The sequence below is a fragment of the Passer domesticus genome, chromosome 8 (assembly GCF_036417665.1).
Source record: "Passer domesticus isolate bPasDom1 chromosome 8, bPasDom1.hap1, whole genome shotgun sequence".
Lineage (NCBI taxonomy): Eukaryota > Metazoa > Chordata > Aves > Passeriformes > Passeridae > Passer > Passer domesticus.
Window position 1 is genome coordinate 25680420 of NC_087481.1, and position 15321 is coordinate 25695740.

The 15321-nt window shown below is 51.2% G+C and overlaps 2 protein-coding genes and 1 non-coding gene across 4 annotated transcripts; 2 read left to right on the plus strand and 1 right to left on the minus strand.

The window, feature by feature from the left end:
* Positions 1 to 2910: 2910 nt before the first annotated feature.
* Positions 2911 to 4481, minus strand: EIF4EBP2 (eukaryotic translation initiation factor 4E binding protein 2). The gene is made up of 3 exons (XM_064429820.1): positions 4282 to 4481; positions 3482 to 3658; positions 2911 to 3240 (listed from the first exon to the last, which is right to left on the minus strand). Exons 1-3 carry the CDS (start codon positions 4418 to 4420, stop codon positions 3209 to 3211), a joined length of 348 nt encoding a protein of 115 aa, XP_064285890.1. The 5' UTR covers positions 4421 to 4481; the 3' UTR covers positions 2911 to 3208.
* A 71-nt stretch (positions 4482 to 4552) lies between these two features.
* Positions 4553 to 4624, plus strand: TRNAE-UUC (transfer RNA glutamic acid (anticodon UUC)). The gene has a single exon. It is a non-coding gene; the product is annotated as a tRNA-Glu (tRNA).
* A 1221-nt stretch (positions 4625 to 5845) lies between these two features.
* LRRC20 (leucine rich repeat containing 20) lies at positions 5846 to 14501 on the plus strand. 2 transcript variants are annotated; one of them, XM_064429470.1, is made up of 3 exons: positions 5846 to 5927; positions 6702 to 6851; positions 14057 to 14501. In XM_064429470.1, exons 1-3 carry the CDS (start codon positions 5846 to 5848, stop codon positions 14206 to 14208), a joined length of 384 nt encoding a protein of 127 aa, XP_064285540.1. In that variant the 3' UTR covers positions 14209 to 14501. The 2 variants fall into 2 exon arrangements, with proteins under 2 accessions (XP_064285540.1, XP_064285539.1); XM_064429469.1 differs by lacking the exon at positions 6702 to 6851 and adding an exon at positions 8928 to 9095.
* The last annotated feature ends 820 nt before the right edge of the window (positions 14502 to 15321 follow it).

Genomic DNA, 15321 nt, shown 5'->3' on the forward strand with positions numbered 1-15321 from the left:
GGGAAGCTCCTTAGGGAGGAGCACACCAAAACACAGGGATATACACACACACTCACCCCTCACTGCAGGGGCTTTGGTAGCTGGGATTAACACATAAAAAACACCCCAAAATTCGGGAGGGAACCAGTTGCCACTGGCATTGCACAGCCTAAACCAGATGCAGGGAAAAGCAGCTCCCAAACGCCTCGTCAGCAATTTTCCTCGCCGTGTTCCTCTCTGTATGCATGCTCCAAATTTCCCTGACACTGCAGAATTAAACTGCTGCAATATGAGCAGAATCCACGGGAGGTCATGGCAGGACCACTCCGAGTGCAGCCAAACCAGGGTGCTCCAAGAGGCCCCCCAGACCCTTGGAAACAGCCCCGGGATCTGAATGCTTTGGGAATGTGATGTGCTGCTGTGGTATTTCACACACACAGCTGAGGTGTCCTCAAGGGATGCATCCCCAAGTGATGCTGGTGGTTTGCTGAGGCACCCACAAAAATTTGGGGGCATGCTCTGTAGCAACAGACATGCTGCTGCTGCCCCTCCCTCGGTGCCCTAGTGAGGGAAAAAGCATTTGCTGCTCAGACCCCTCCCCAGTAACAGAGGATGGTATTAAAGAGACTGATTTAAAAATTCAAATAGATATTACAATGCAATATATTAACATATATTAAAAATGTCCCATCCCTGAAGGCTTCAAGGCCAAGCCTGGTGGACACCTTCCACCAGACCAGGCTGCTCCAAGTCCTATCCAACCAGTCCTTGAAGACTTCCAGGGATGAGATCAGGACAAATGATCAGTTTGGGGCAGTTTTGCACAGGAGACCTATGGGAAAATCAGGCTTCTCTGTGTGTGACATTTTGCAATTTCACCCTCAGCTGCTGGTTCTGAGTTTAACCCTTCCCTGCTCTCTGGGCAGGACTGGGAGAGAGCCCACGAGGGGAGTCTGCTCCAAAGGGAAGGGAAAATCCTCCCCACCCCCTGAATCACAGTCCAAATCACCTTGATTTAGTAGAACCAGAATCTTTATTGATCTCACTGTAACAGCAACCACTGGCGAGAGCTTTTCTCCTCCCAAACACCTGCTTGAAGGGACGGTACAAAACAACAGAAATCCCAAAGGGATCCCCTGACTAGCAGAGGAACGCCCCGGCGAGGCCAGGCACTCCCTCCCTGCTCAGCCCCAAGCCCACTCACAAAAGAGAACCTTTGGGGACAAAAGTTGCTGGGATGGGGAACGGAGACACAGGGAGGTTGGGAAAGGGGGCATTTAGAGAGAAAAAAAAAAAATACAACAAAAAAGGTTTCCCTCCGGCTCCTGTCCATTCAGTCACATTGTCCTTGGATATGGTCTGATTGTTTTTGGCTAGCAGAGCAGGTTTCCCAAAAGCTGCAGCTGTGCTGAGGGCACCAGGTCCCTGCATCCACGGTGGCCGTCCCCGCTCTGCCAAGGATGTCCTCGCCCCCTGCCCCTGCCCCTCCCTCGATCCGAGGGCCTAAACGACCTCCTAGGATCTTTGCTTCAAGGAAAATATATTTATTTATATATAATATATATATATTTGTGTGTGTCTTATCACCACCCACCCACACGCATGTACACACTGCTACTCGCACTCACTCACTCGCGCTCACCCCACCTCCCACGCCAGGGAAAGGATGGGAAAGACAACCCATTCCCTGGGGTTGTGCTTTTGCTTCTTCCTCCCCCGGCCCCAAAAGGAGGGCCAGACCATCCCCCCCTCCCTGTGAGAAAAGCAGCTGGAAGATGGGAGCTCGCCAGCAGTGCCGCCCCGTGCCAAACACACCTAGAGAAATAAATTACGGGATGGAAAGTGCACAAAGCCTGGGGGTGTCCCCTCCCCAGCACGGGTCCCCCAGGCTGGGTACCGAGGTGGGGGGCGACCCCAGCGAGGGAGGGAGGGTGGATGGAGCAGGCACTCAGGTGGGGGCTGATAAAATGGCACTTGAGAAGGCTGTGGAGCTGGTGATGGCTCCCAAAACAGGCAGTGAAAAATCAGAACTGGGGGGGCTGGTGGGATTGGGGGGCACGGCCTTGCCCAGCGCTGCTCGTCAGGGCAAGAGTCACACGGAGAGAGGGGGAAAAAGCAACCCCATCTCCAGGGGAGGTTCAAGATGGCCACGCCATGCCAGGCTGGCAAAGGGGAGGATAATGTGGAAATGCTTTATCCACGACAGCACGGTCCGGCTGGGAGAAGTGCCACCCTGAAAAGTGGGCAGAGGATGGCATGGATGGCAGCACCCTGCGAGGAGAGCACCCCATCCCTGCGGTGCCTGGCGAGCCCCCACAGCCCCCAGGGACACCCAGTGATTCCTGAGACATCCAACGGTGCCAGAGGGATCTCCCCCCTGTAGGATTCACATTTTAAAAGGCTGGGGGGTAAAAAAAACCCCGAGCTCTACAAAGCACTTTCCCAGAGGCACTCGGCCCCAGCCCAGAAAAAGTCGTTGGGGGTAAAGTGCCCCTTTTTAGTACCAAAAATAAAAGCAAGGGGGTTTTATAATATATGGCTACATTGCTGTGAGTCCTGGCTGGTGGGTGGGGGACACAGCCCCTGGCTGGAGGGCCAAGATGGAAGAAATCCAGGTAGGAGAGATGTGAACACGCTGGCTGATTCCATCAGGGACTGCATCGGAGCCCTGGAGCACCAAAGGGAACAGGCTCCCAATGCTGTCCTTTGCTGAACGCCAACACGTCCCAGGGAAACTCAAAAAATACCCTCCCCAGGGTGCAAGCAGGTGCATGATTTTAGGAGTGATGTTTCCCCCTCCTCCCAAAAGGCTGCCCAAATTTTCCAGGAGAAGGGGGCAAAGGGGGTGACACAGCTCCAGAACACCAAGTTGCTGGCAATGGGAGGTTTGGGTAACAAAAGAGGGGAATTTTGTGGGGGCACGAGGCAGCAGAAGAGGCAAAGGGATGTTTTAAAAAGAAGCCTGGTGGAGATCAGGCTGCTGGCAGGTGGAAGAGGAGGAACAGGGCCGGATCCAGAAGGGATGCTCCGTCTGGCACATGCTGGGACCGGTCACCCGCAGAGGGGGACAAGACAGAGCTGCACTCCCCCCCGAAAAGAGGGGGAGGAGGAGGGCGGGGAGGGGACGCTGGTGGGGACCACTGCCACCTCCACCTCGCCGGGACGGATCCTGCTAAGCCGAATGGGGGTGCACAGGTCTGGGGAGTCGCTGCCTCTCCGTGGTTCCCGCTCAGATATCCATCTCGAACTGAGCATCGTCCCCTGGCAAGAGGCAAGGAGAGCAGCGTTAGGGGCGTCATCCTCCACCCCAAATCCCTCCTGTCCCGCCCCGGGGGTCCCTTACCCATGGAAGCAGTGTTAGGGGTGCCATCCTCCACATCCTCCACCCCAAATCCCTCCTGCCCGCCCCGGGGATCCCTTATCCATGGAAGCAGTGTTAGGGGTGTCATCCTCCACATCCTCCACCCCAAATCCCTCCTGTCCCACCCCGGGGATCCCTTACCCATGGATGGCTTGCCCTCCTGGTGGTTCAAGCTGTTGGTGTCCGCTTTGGGCTCCTCGGCGGGCTCGCCGGGGCTGGTGACGCCGGGAATATTGGGGAGGTGACAAGGCGGGGTCTTGGCCATGGGGGAGTTGCGGCGGTCCAGCAGGAACTTGCGGTCGTAGATGATCCGGGTGCCTGGGGGGAGGACGGGAGCAGAGTGGGGGAATCCGGTTCGGCAGCGCTTGTTTGCCGAAGGAGTTTCCCGGCGGGACGGGCGCCCCGGCCAAGGTTCTCGGCCGCAGATCGGCGGCGAGGGCTGGGGGTGCGCGCCGCCGCTCTGCCCGCTCTTATCTGGGCACAACAGGCGATAATTCGGCGCTGGCCAAACACCCCGGCGGCAACCGCGTCCCGGCTGCCCCGGGGCGCTGGCACACTCCGGGCAGGGGTGGGAATGCGTCCCGGGGATGCCGGTGGAAGCGGCGCCCCGAAACACCACGTGTCCCTGCGCGCCGCACGGCCACCAGCGTGTCACCACCGCGCCGAGCCCCCGCTGCCCGCGACCCACCGGCAGCTTCCTGCCAGCCCGTCCCGCTCCCAGCTGCCGCCCCGCCGGCACGCTCCGCGCTCCCGGGAAAGAAAAAAAACAAACAATCCCGTCTCCACGCGTGTGCGCGCAGGAGCGCGGGCGGGAAGCGCCGCGATCCGACGGCGCACGGAGCGGAGCTGGGCGCGGCAGGCACTGTCCGCCCGCGACACGCGGCGCTCCGGCTGGCCCGGGCGCGCTGCCCCGGAGGCCCCGGCGGGCGCGGCGCTTTTACCTCCCGGCGTGGTGGAGAAGAGCGTCCCGCCGGGGGTGGTGCAGTAGTCGGCGGGGAGCTGCGCGGCGTCGCTGAGCGTGACGGTGCGGGTGGGGATGGCCCGGCTCTGGCTGGGCTGGCGGCCGCCTGCGGACGACATGGCCCCCGCTCGGCGCCGCGCTTTGTCCCCGCCGAGCGGCGCGGGCGGAGCGGCCCCGCCCGCCGGGCCCGGCCCGCCCCGGCCCGCCGCCGCCAGGGGGCAGGCGCCGCGCCGCGCCGCCCTGCCCGCGCCTCCCACGTGGTCTAGCGGTGAGGATTCCTGGTTTTCACCCAGGCGGCCCGGGTTCGACTCCCGGCGTGGGAAGACCGCCTTTTTATCCTTTTTTTCTTTTTCTTTTTTTTTTTTTTTTTTGGAGTGGGGAAGGAAGGGTGGCGGTGTCCTGCCGTTCGTTCCGTCCTGCCCAAGATGCCTCTGGCCAGAATGTTTTGGTTAGACCGAGCTGAATGAAGTCACCAGGAATAGGAATGCATCCACATAGCCCAAATGAGGAAAGGGCTTCTATCCCCATATCCCAAACCAGGAAAGGGCTTCTATCCCCATATCCCAAACCAGGAAAGGGCTTCTATCCCCATATCCCAAACCAGGAAAGGCCTTGTATCCCCATATCCCAAACCAGGAAAGAGGTTGTATCCCCATATTCCAAACGAGGAAAGGGCTTCTATCCCCATATCACATACCAGAAAAGGGCTTGTATCCCCATATCCCAAACCAGGAAAGGGCTCCTATCCCCATATCCCATGTCAGGAAAGGGCTTGTATCCCCATATCCCAAACCAGGAAAGGGCTTCTATCCCAATATCCCATACCAGGAAAGGGCTTGTGTCCCCATATCCCAAACCAGGAAAGAGGTTGTATCCCCATATCCCATACCAGGAAAGTGGTTGTATCCCCATATCCCATATGAGGAAAGGGCTTCTATCCCCCTATCCCAAACCAGGAAAGGGCTTGTATCCAGATATCCCAAACCAGGAAAAGGCTTGTGTCCCCATACCCCATACCAGAGAATAGCATTCATCTCCATATCCCAAACCAGGAAAAGGGCATGGATCCCTATATCCCAAATAAGGAAACGGGTTGCATCCCCTTATGCCAAGCCAGGAAAGGGCGTGCATCCCCATATCCCACACAAGGAAAAGACACCCATGCCTGTGTCCCAAACCAGGGAGTAGGATTCATCCCCATATCCTACACCAGGAAAATGGCATATCCAATACCAGGAAAGGGGATGCATCCAATACCAGGAAAAGGGATGCATCGCCATCTCCCAAACCAAGAAAGGAGATGAATCCCCATATCCCAGGGAATAGGATGCATCCACATCCCCCCAAAAGCACCATCGTGGAAAGCTGGGAGTCTCACCCTGAGGGACATGCCAGCCCCAGCACAGCCTCCCTCCCTCCCCTGGGAACACTGATCCCGTGGGTTATTTTTAGTATCCCTCTCTCAGAGGCCAGAGTGGTGGTTTCTCCCTGCAGCCCTGGATCCCCCGGGGCACGGCACATTCCCGGCGGGCCCTGTCGCCCGCATGCACAGGAGGATGGGCGAGGCGGTGGCGCGGGTGGCCAGGAAGGTGAACGAGACGGTGGAGAACAAAAGGGATTCCCTGGGTAAGCCCGGCGCTCCGGCCCGGACAAGGATTGGGTATCCGGGAGCAGGGCTCTGCTGTTCACTGCCACAGTCTAAAAAAAGCTGTCGGCGTTCCCTCCCCGCGGCTCCGGAGAAGAGAAAGGCTCCCCCAAAGGGCCCTCGGCCCCACAAAGTTAGAGCAGGCTCACACAATCCCGCGGGTGCGTCCCCTCCTCGCCAGCAGTGCCAGCAGCAGATTTTTCCCCCACTTTGCCATGTCAGATTTGTGTTTTCCTGCTAATACCCAAGAGCAGGGTGCACTTCATCAAAGGAGAGAGATGAAAGCCACTCATTCTCATTCCCACTGGATTCCCGGCCCTGGGATATAAACCAGCGTATGCTGGAGCTGGAGCTTCATCTCTGAGGCTCTCCACATCCTCCTGAGAGAATCGTGGGAGGATGGAACTTGCTCCATCAGCCCCCACAGTGGCTTTGGGGAGGGGGCAGGAAACAGAGCCCATCCTGGGGCTGGGATATAGGGTTTCCATCCCTGGAGTCTCCTGGGAGGGGAAAGAGAAACAACTCGGAACAAAACAAGAAGACCACGGGGTGAGAAGCACAACCAAATCTTTTTTTTCCCCTCCCCACGGCTTGCCATGGCCATGAGAAATCCAGCCAGGAGAAATCCCTGCTCCATCCCCACCAGCAGTGCAATAGGCATCCCTGGGCTGCTCAGCTGCCCCAGGGAATGAGGGGCACGGGGGAGCAGGAGGACTGAAGCTGTCAGACCCTCGCCTGGGTCTCTCTGTGCGCAGATCTGGCCAACTGCAAACTGATGAGCTTCCCTGTTGGAATCTACAAAGCCATGAGGAGCGTCACCGAGGGGATCCTTCGCATCTCCCTGGCCAACAATGAGCTCAAGTCCATCACCGGCCGGTTTGTCACCACCTTCAGCCAGCTCAGAGGTAAGGCACTGCCACTTCCAGCCCTCTGGGACACTCCAGGAGCCCCCAGGTTCCTGCAGAGGGGGCAAAGCACCCAAGAGTCTCCCCTGAGCTCACACCTCATTGCAAGTGTTAGCTCAGAACGAAAAAAAATCCATTTTTGCTTAGACCTTCTGGCCCTTGAAGGATGAGGACGCTGGTCCTGGTGTCTCCCACCCTTCCAAACTGGCATCAGCTGCTGTGGGTCACTCATCACCCCCCAGCTCCGGCCAAGGATGGGGCTGAGGATGGAGCAGGACAGGAAATGCAGGCTGGGGATAACAGCGGGGCATGGCAATCCAGGCTGTGCCGACTAATTAGTCCTCCTAGCGAGACATCAATGCGAGCTAATCACTGCGGGAGATGGGAGCGATCATCAGCACCGCGGGGACCCCTCCCTGCGGAGCCCAGAGAAGGCAGCCCGAGGCCAATCCGCTAAAAAATGGCCATGCAAGCACCCAGAGCATCCAGCACCACGGCACTGAACACCGAGGGCGGCGCTGGGGATGCTCCGGCAGCTTCTAAAATCAATTTTGTTCCTGCGACCTACCACAGAAATGCACTGTGGTGGGTGCCTGGGGAGGCTTCCCTGCTCCGGAGCCGGAGCATCGTCTGTGAGAACACCCCCGGGCCGGGGAAAGGAAACACACCCAGCAAAGGAAATCAATTCTCATTTTCTAGACAGCACAACGAGCCCTGAAGGGAAAAAAAAAAACTTAGTTTCCCAGCAAGGGCTTTGCTCCCCCAGTGAACCGGTCACTCCTGGGTGAGCTGTGCTGGGTCCCAGCAGGAACAGATGCCCCGCGGCTGGGGACAGGCTCAATAAGGCAGGACCTATAAATACCAGGTATTAGCAGGGGCAGGGCAGCTCGTGTGGGTATTTATAGTGCAGAAAGCCCTGTGTCACTGGAGAAGGGCGCTGGGACAGTGGGGTTTGGGTTCTTTCCCAGGAGAGCTGCTCCTGGCCCCACAGGAGCTCATTTCTGGGGCAGGAAAGCATCACGGATGGGTAAACTGTGAAAAAATAGGCATTTTTCACACCTAAAGACCTCTCTCCCACCATTGTGTTTATTCCCAGAAGGGGCTCAGGCACATGAATGTAGAGGGCCAGCCTTAAGCCATGACAAATGTCCATTGGGGAGGTAATTGCACTGAATTTATGAGGAAATATTCCTTCTTTTTTACAGGCTCTGCTTGCAAAAGGCTGCCCCATTTCATTAGGAAAGCATTGCTCCTAAATGTGGTATTCCCAGCATGCAAATCTACAGTGGCAACCACGGAAAACAGAAAAAAAAATTAAAAATAAAAATAAAAAAAAAAAATTTTGAAGCTGGAATCCCACTGATGGACCTGGCAGTCCACGGGAGCCAGAGGCTGCAAATCAAGCCGTGCATGAGTTATTGTGAAAAACGCCAATCACTTGTTTTTGAAATTTTAAAAATTTAATAGTAATAAAATGGTTATAAAAATAGTAATATAATTAAAATAATAAAATTTGAACATTTGAGATTAGGACAATATGAGACGATAAAAACAAAGAGATACGGACGTCCGGGTACCTTTTTCTGGGCAACACAAGCCCGAAAAAGGACCCCCGTTAACAGAGGATTAACCCTTAAAAACAATTGCCTGTTGCATATTCATACACCTCATACATGATGCATAAATTGCATTCAAACACAGGATTCTGTCTGGTCTCTGTCAACTTCTTCCTCTTAATCCTCATGCCGTCTTCCAGTCTGAGCGAGGTGGGAAGAAGTTAGTTTTCTGCTGATAAGGGAGCAATAAATTCCCTTTCTCTGAAAGATTTAGGTGTCCTGTGGCTCCTATCTGGAGTCCTTTCTTAAACAAATATCTTGCATAGCATAGTTTCTATTTTAACATTATGTTATAACCTAAAACTATATTTACGAAAATTAATACAGCATAACTTTCTAACATACACATACAATATTCATTTTAATACTTGCGAAACGCCAGTCATAAAACACACATTTTCTCACAGTTATTTTCCCATCTTTTTCCCTGCATCCCACCGCCTCCCTTCTCTCTTCCCAGAGCTCAACCTGGCGGGCAATTACCTGCACCGCCTGCCCGAGGAAATCACGTCCCTGCTGCACCTCCGGGCCATCGACCTCTCCCGCAACAGGTTCCGGCGCTTCCCGGAGCCCCTGGCCACCGCCCCCGCCCTGGAGACCATCGACCTGGAGGAGAACGAGATCGCAGGTGAGGGGGGCCTTTTCCCGCTGCAAAAAGGCCATTTAGCATCACCCCATGAGAGCTTTCTCAGTTTGCCTTTCCCGGGAAAGGAAATTTGCCTCCCAGTGGGAGCCAAGCGCCACTCAAGCTGGGATGTAGATCTTAAAAGCATCTCCAGCTGGGGTGACCCAAAATCCCCAGATTTCATTGAAAAAAACAGAGCTGATTGCAGAACCCGGCGCCAGGAATGCTGGGCCGGGATGTTTGCTGCCAAAGAGCAGGACACCTGAACATTTCCCAGAACAAACAGCAGCTGTTTAACACTACAGAATCCCCTAAAAATTAAATGAAAGCAATGGTAAGAGCCGCTCATCCCTCAGCTCTGCAGCGGCAGGAAAATTTTTCATGTGCAAAAAGCTGAAGGCTTTGCAGTCTGTGAAAGCTGGGCAACGGGGGCAGCTGCTGTACACACAGATAAAAGTGAATTTATTTAGCAGGCAGCCTTCAAAGGGCCCAGGCTGGAGCATCCCACAGCCCCCAGGGAGGCGAATATCGGAGTCCACTCAATTTTGCTGTTTTATCTGGGATTGCTTCAGCTGCTGCTGGGAAAGCTGCTCCCTGCAACAGGAGGTTTGTGAACAGCCTCACATCAGCTGCTCCCCAGCTGTGCCTGTGGAAACACTGGAATTAAAATCTGCTTCCACGGCAGCCAGAGTAGCGCCCAGCTTTTCCTCACCCTCTTTTTCTCTCCCACCTCCCGGAGAGAGCTGTGTCACTTTTAGTTCCCCGCGTCACTTTTTGAGCTCAATTGGGTGATTTCCATCCTAGCTGGGCTCCAAACAGCGCTCTCCCCACTGGCTTTGTGGAAGCAGGATGCTGCAGGAAGGGAATGCAGTGTTTTGGTGCCTTTTTCCCTGCTAAAATGCAGGCAGGAAAGGCTGCACCCAAGCTGGATTGATCCTGGTGGAGGGGGTCCCTGAGAGCCCAGGCGTGGTCACCTCCCACCTCCCCTGGGCTGGGGGGTGTCCTCCAGATATGGAAAAAATAAAAACAGAGTAAAACGTGACAATTTCAAGCCAAAATGTTGCAGGGATATGTGTGAGTAGTGCACAGGAGGCTGGCTGGCTGCAGAAATAGGTGATGTGAGCTTATTTTACACATTTTCCGGAAAGCCAGGGGCTTTCAGCCCATTTTTTTCCAAGGAAACAAAAACCTGGGCAATCACACTGCTACCACCAGCCCTTCCCCGACAGGTTCCCCTGCAGGTGAGCTGGTGTTTGTAGGGTTGCAGACGCCCTGGTTGGTGGGGCTGTGCCAGTGCTGCTCCTGTGCCATCCCAGGGATGCTGGAGAGGCTCCTGCCAGGGCTGCAAACCCAACTTGAAAGCTCCTGCTGGAACAGCTGAGTGGCTTGCTGAGACATATCGAGCTGGAGGTGGTAGGTGATGTTTTCCAAAGGGAAACAGCAGTGAAAGGAGATTAATTAATGCCTGCCTAGAGCCTGTGGGCTCTGTGAAAGGAGACATTTAATGCCACAAGCCACTCTTTTCATCTAAATAAGCTCTTAACCCTGGACTGTGATTATGTATACATTACTGTCAGTGCTTTTAACTCTTTCCCTGGTAATTAGAGTTATATCAAATCAGCATTTTAAGCTCCCAGATCCATGGGGATGCTTTGGTGCCTGCAGCTTCATCTTCTCTTTCCCTTATTCCTTGATTAATGGTTTAATAGGGATGCTGTTGAGCTGCTGCCAGAGCTGGGGAGGTCACTGCTGGGGACAGCTGTGGTTAATTTTGTCCTCCTGAGAATGCCTAGATGGGACAAAGGGGGATGGGTCCGAACTCGGAGTAGGGCTAGGTGGGATATTGGGAAGAAGTTCTTCCCCCTGAGGGTGATGAGGCATTGCCACAGAGACGCTGTGCACTCCTGGCAGTCTCCAAGGCCAGGCTGGCTGGGGCTCACAGCAGCCTGGGACAGTGGAAGCTGTCCCTGCCTCCATCCAGGGCTGGACTGGATGAGCTCTAAGGCCCCTTCCAACCCAGACCATTCCAAATTCTGCTTTAATTATGTAAAAAAGCTTTCTCCCTCTCTGTTTTTTGCTTAACTGGTGAAACCAGCGTGAATAATTCAGGCTCAAATGCAAGTGCCTCATCCATTGGGAAGGCAGCAAGGGATGCTTTGGGCTGTTTTTGGGGGAATTTGTGGCAGGCAGGGCACAGCCCTACAGCTACAGGCTGCACCGTGTGCCCTGCCTGTCCCTTCATGCCAGGGCTGAGTCACTGCTCCTCACCTGGAATTAAGGTGCAGAGCTGAGCTGTTCCCAGCCTGGGAAGGTCTTGGTCCCCAGAATACTTTACTAAACTCCCTAATTTAAGCAAAATGGGTGAAAGCACTTTTAACTTTATCGTGCTGCATAAGACGATGATTAAACTTCTTATTCTCCACTGCATTAGATGATGATTAAATAGGAAGATCTATGAACAAAAATATATTACTTTTGTGCTTCAAGAGGGAAAAAAACCAAGAAAAATGATACGGGGGAACGGCAGTGAACAAATCCACCATGAAGAAGAGTTATTAAAAAAATTCATGTGAAGCTCTGCCTGATGAGCTGTGCGCTCCTAGGGAATTTGTGTAAGGAAAATATCACCATTTTCTGGAGGAGAAAGAGGGAAAAAACAAAGGCATTGAAGTGTGTAAGTCTTTTTCCAGCATAAAATAAGCTTCATGGTTTAAATATCACGTAATCATCCACCAGATATAATTACAACACTGCAATTCTGCAGTGGAGGAACAGGAGCTGGGATAAAAAAGACTCCTGTCATTCTGGTGGCCAAATTAAAAAGAATCAGACAGGTGGGCTTTGCTAGCCCAAAATATTGAAAATCTATCACCTTTTAATGAGCTTGATTAGGGTTAGGTTTTCATGTCAGCCTCATTCCTCTGCTCCCAGTGGAATCTCATTGGGACCATCCAGCTGAGCTGCACCTGTTTTTGAAATGCAGAGTTTGTAAATGTCGTGTTTTCTAAAGGACAGCACCCAGAATTCGTGGAAATTGCAAAACAGAAGGGTGCCTCTGGATGGCTGAGAGCCATTTTGCAGCCTGTCCAACGAGGGCAAAGACCAAGTGCCTTCCTGTTAGCCTGGAGAGGGCTCCTGGGCATTGCAACACCGGGGATAAAATCAGGGAATAAGTCTTTGAATCCCAATTTAGTGCCCAGCAGGGGTTTATTAGCACTGGGAGACCTGGAGGGCAGCCCCCACGCTGGATATCTTGGTGTTTGCACCTTGCTGACACATCCCTTAGAATCCCAGGATCATTTAGGTTGGAAAAGACCTCCAAGACCAAGTCCAGCCGACAACCGTTGGCCTGAGCAGTCGGATAAATTAATATTTCACTGTCTTTCTGTTTTGATCAAAGCCTGCAGACAGGCTTAACATCAACAGCAAACCTTTGTTGTTAAACTGAAAAAAACCTGCAAATTACCACCATGCCTCAAAACAAGTATTAGTACCTCCTTACAGTCAATTACCCAATAAAATAACATTAATACCTCAATCATTTATCCCTCAATCAATCATTCCTCAAATAATCCCAACTCAATAGCCTCAAATAAAAAATTCGAGTTAGGCTCCTCAAAATTGATACACCTTTTAAATAATTTTTGTTCTAACAGCATTCCTACCAAAATTGTCAATTTTTTTCAACAAAACCAAAATTTTTTAATTCTAAGCAAAGCCAACAACAAAATTCTTAAATTTTCAATACTTCCCACCATTATTTCAATAAATTATAACAGAAAATAGTAATTTTAGCTCTTACAGTATTACTTATACTATTCCTATAGTAATTCCACCAAAAACACCTACAACTATTACATTTCTTTTACCCATAAATACACCCAAACAAAACAACTTTCCAAAAACTTCAATTATGTCTGTGCCACTTAATACCCCAAACCCTAAAACCTTTTGAACACCACGTTTAAACCACAACCAACCAAAATGAACTCACAACCTAACCCACCGCAACAAAGCAATTCACGTTACAAACGTACCAAATACCGACACAAATGTCGCTGTAATTTCTCGCATGTTTTAACCCAATAACTTGGGTTAAATATAAATAATATAAATATAAATTAAATAGAAATTAAATATAAATATATATATATAACTATAACTATAAATATTGATATAAATTTAACTACAACTATAAATATAGATATAAATATAAATATATATATATAAAAAGATAAATACAGATATAACTATAACTATAAAATAGCTATAGCTATAAATATAAATAAATATAGATATAGATATAGATATAGATATAGATAAATATAGATATAGATATAGATATAAATATAAATATAAATATAAATATATATAAATATAGATACAGATATAACTATAAATATAGCTATAGCTATAAATATAAATATGGCCATAAATATAAATAAATATAGATATGAATATAGATATAGATATAGATATAGATATAGATATAGATATAGATATAGATATAAATATAAATATAAATATAAACATAAATATAAGTATATATAAATATAAATATAGATATAGATATAACTATAAATATAGCTATAGCTATAAATATAAATATGGCCATAAATATAAATAAATATAAATATGAATATAGATATAGATATAAATATAAATATAAATAAAAGTATATATAAATATAAATATAGATATATATATATAACTATAAATATAGCTATAGGTATAAATATAAATATGGCCATAAATATAAATAAATATAAATATGAATATAGATATATAGATATAAATATAAGTATAAATATAAATATAAATATAAATATAAATATAAATATAAATATAAATATAAATATAAATATAAATCCTATGTCAGGTTTGTTCCAGGCTGTCCATCAAGAGGATCCTCCATCCCCTCCACCCCTCCAGGACGGATTCTCACCTCCATGCTCTCTTTCCAGAGGTGCCGACGGATAAATTGGCCTCCATGGCGCTGCTGCGGAGCCTCAACCTGCGGGCCAACCCCGTGGGCCCCGAGGTGCGCCTGCTGGTGCGGCCCCTGGTTCCCTTCGAGCTGCTGCTGTCTCCAGAGGAGCCCGTCCCCAAATCCTGACAGCACCCCGGGGTGCCCGAGCTGTGGGGTTTGGCTTAGCTCAGTCCCTGCTACGCCCCCGTTTCTGCCCCAAGCCTGAGTGAGCGCCTCGCTTTTCCTCAATTAAAAGCAAGCAGCGGGGAGGGACGGCTCTGCCACATCCCCAGCCAGGCAACCTCCTGCTTGTGCGTTTTGGGGGTGCAACACGTGTGGTGGGAGGTTTGGGGGGACCTGGGTGTGCAGCCTCCCACGCGGGCACTGCAGCAGCAGGGATGGTGGAGGACATGCCTGCAGCTGCAAGGGCTCTCCCTGGAATTGCTGACACGGTGGTGGAGTGCCAAGTGCCTGATTAAATGCTTTCCTCTTACATCGGGGGGTTTGTATCTAATTAAATTTGGATTACCACTCTTGTCCTTCGAGAAGCCCTTTGCACAGCTGCTCACTGGGTTCTCACAGACCCAAGGAGTGTTTCCCTGGAAAAGTCCTTGTTTTCCAAGGAATTTTTCTTCCCTCCTGTTTTTTTCGCCGTGGAAGCCAAAGTGACCCAAGGCCAGTGGCTGTCCCAGAGGTGTGCGCCCACCTCTCGGGTGCTGTGGGTGCTCAAGTTCTGCTGATCCCTTTCCAGGAAGAAACGTCCTGGAGAGAGTGGTTTCTCAGTGGCAGGAAGGCCACTGCCAAGCACACCCATGTCCCTTAGCAGCTGGCTGCCTGCAAAAAAAACCCAAAAAAACCCAACAAAACCCCTGGGAGAAACCCCAGGTGTTATCTCCAAACGCCTTGTTCAAACACCTCCCTTGTTTGTTCCTTTGGGTATTTAAGGGACAAACACTTCCCAATGCTGTGTGCGGGCCGGGGACAGCCAGGAATGGTAAATCCTGTCAATATTTGACTTCCAGACTTGCCAAACTTTGGTACAAGATTATGGTAAGAGACGTTGGGCATGCTGGAGGAGCTGGGGCTGAGTGGAGCAGCCTGAAGCCAGCACCAGCATCCCTAAACACCGCGCTGCCCTTCCCTCTGTGTGGATTGATGGGTGGGGGATCTCCCCACTCGTCTTGAGGCTCCTGGCACATTTTCCTCCCGGGATGGACAGGTGGGGACACCGGCCCCCATCTGGGGACACCGGCCACCAGC

What these genes read in the sequence shown, in the direction of transcription:
- EIF4EBP2 (XM_064429820.1), bottom strand. Translation starts at nt 4,420, where the DNA reads ATGTCGTCCGCAGGCGGCCGCCAGCCCAGCCAGAGCCGGGCCATCCCC. An exon ending in CTTCTCCACCACGCCGGGAG is followed by an intron (nt 3,659 to 4,281) that starts GTAAAAGCGCCG and finishes TCCTCCCCCCAG; the next exon opens with GCACCCGGATCATCTACGAC. An exon ending in GGAGGGCAAGCCATCCATGG is followed by an intron (nt 3,241 to 3,481) that starts GTAAGGGATCCC and finishes GCCTCTTGCCAG; the next exon opens with GGGACGATGCTCAGTTCGAG.
- LRRC20 (XM_064429469.1), top strand. Translation starts at nt 5,846, where the DNA reads ATGCACAGGAGGATGGGCGAGGCGGTGGCGCGGGTGGCCAGGAAGGTG. An exon ending in GAACAAAAGGGATTCCCTGG is followed by an intron (nt 5,928 to 8,927) that starts GTAAGCCCGGCG and finishes CTCTCTTCCCAG; the next exon opens with AGCTCAACCTGGCGGGCAAT. An exon ending in GGAGGAGAACGAGATCGCAG is followed by an intron (nt 9,096 to 14,056) that starts GTGAGGGGGGCC and finishes CTCTCTTTCCAG; the next exon opens with AGGTGCCGACGGATAAATTG.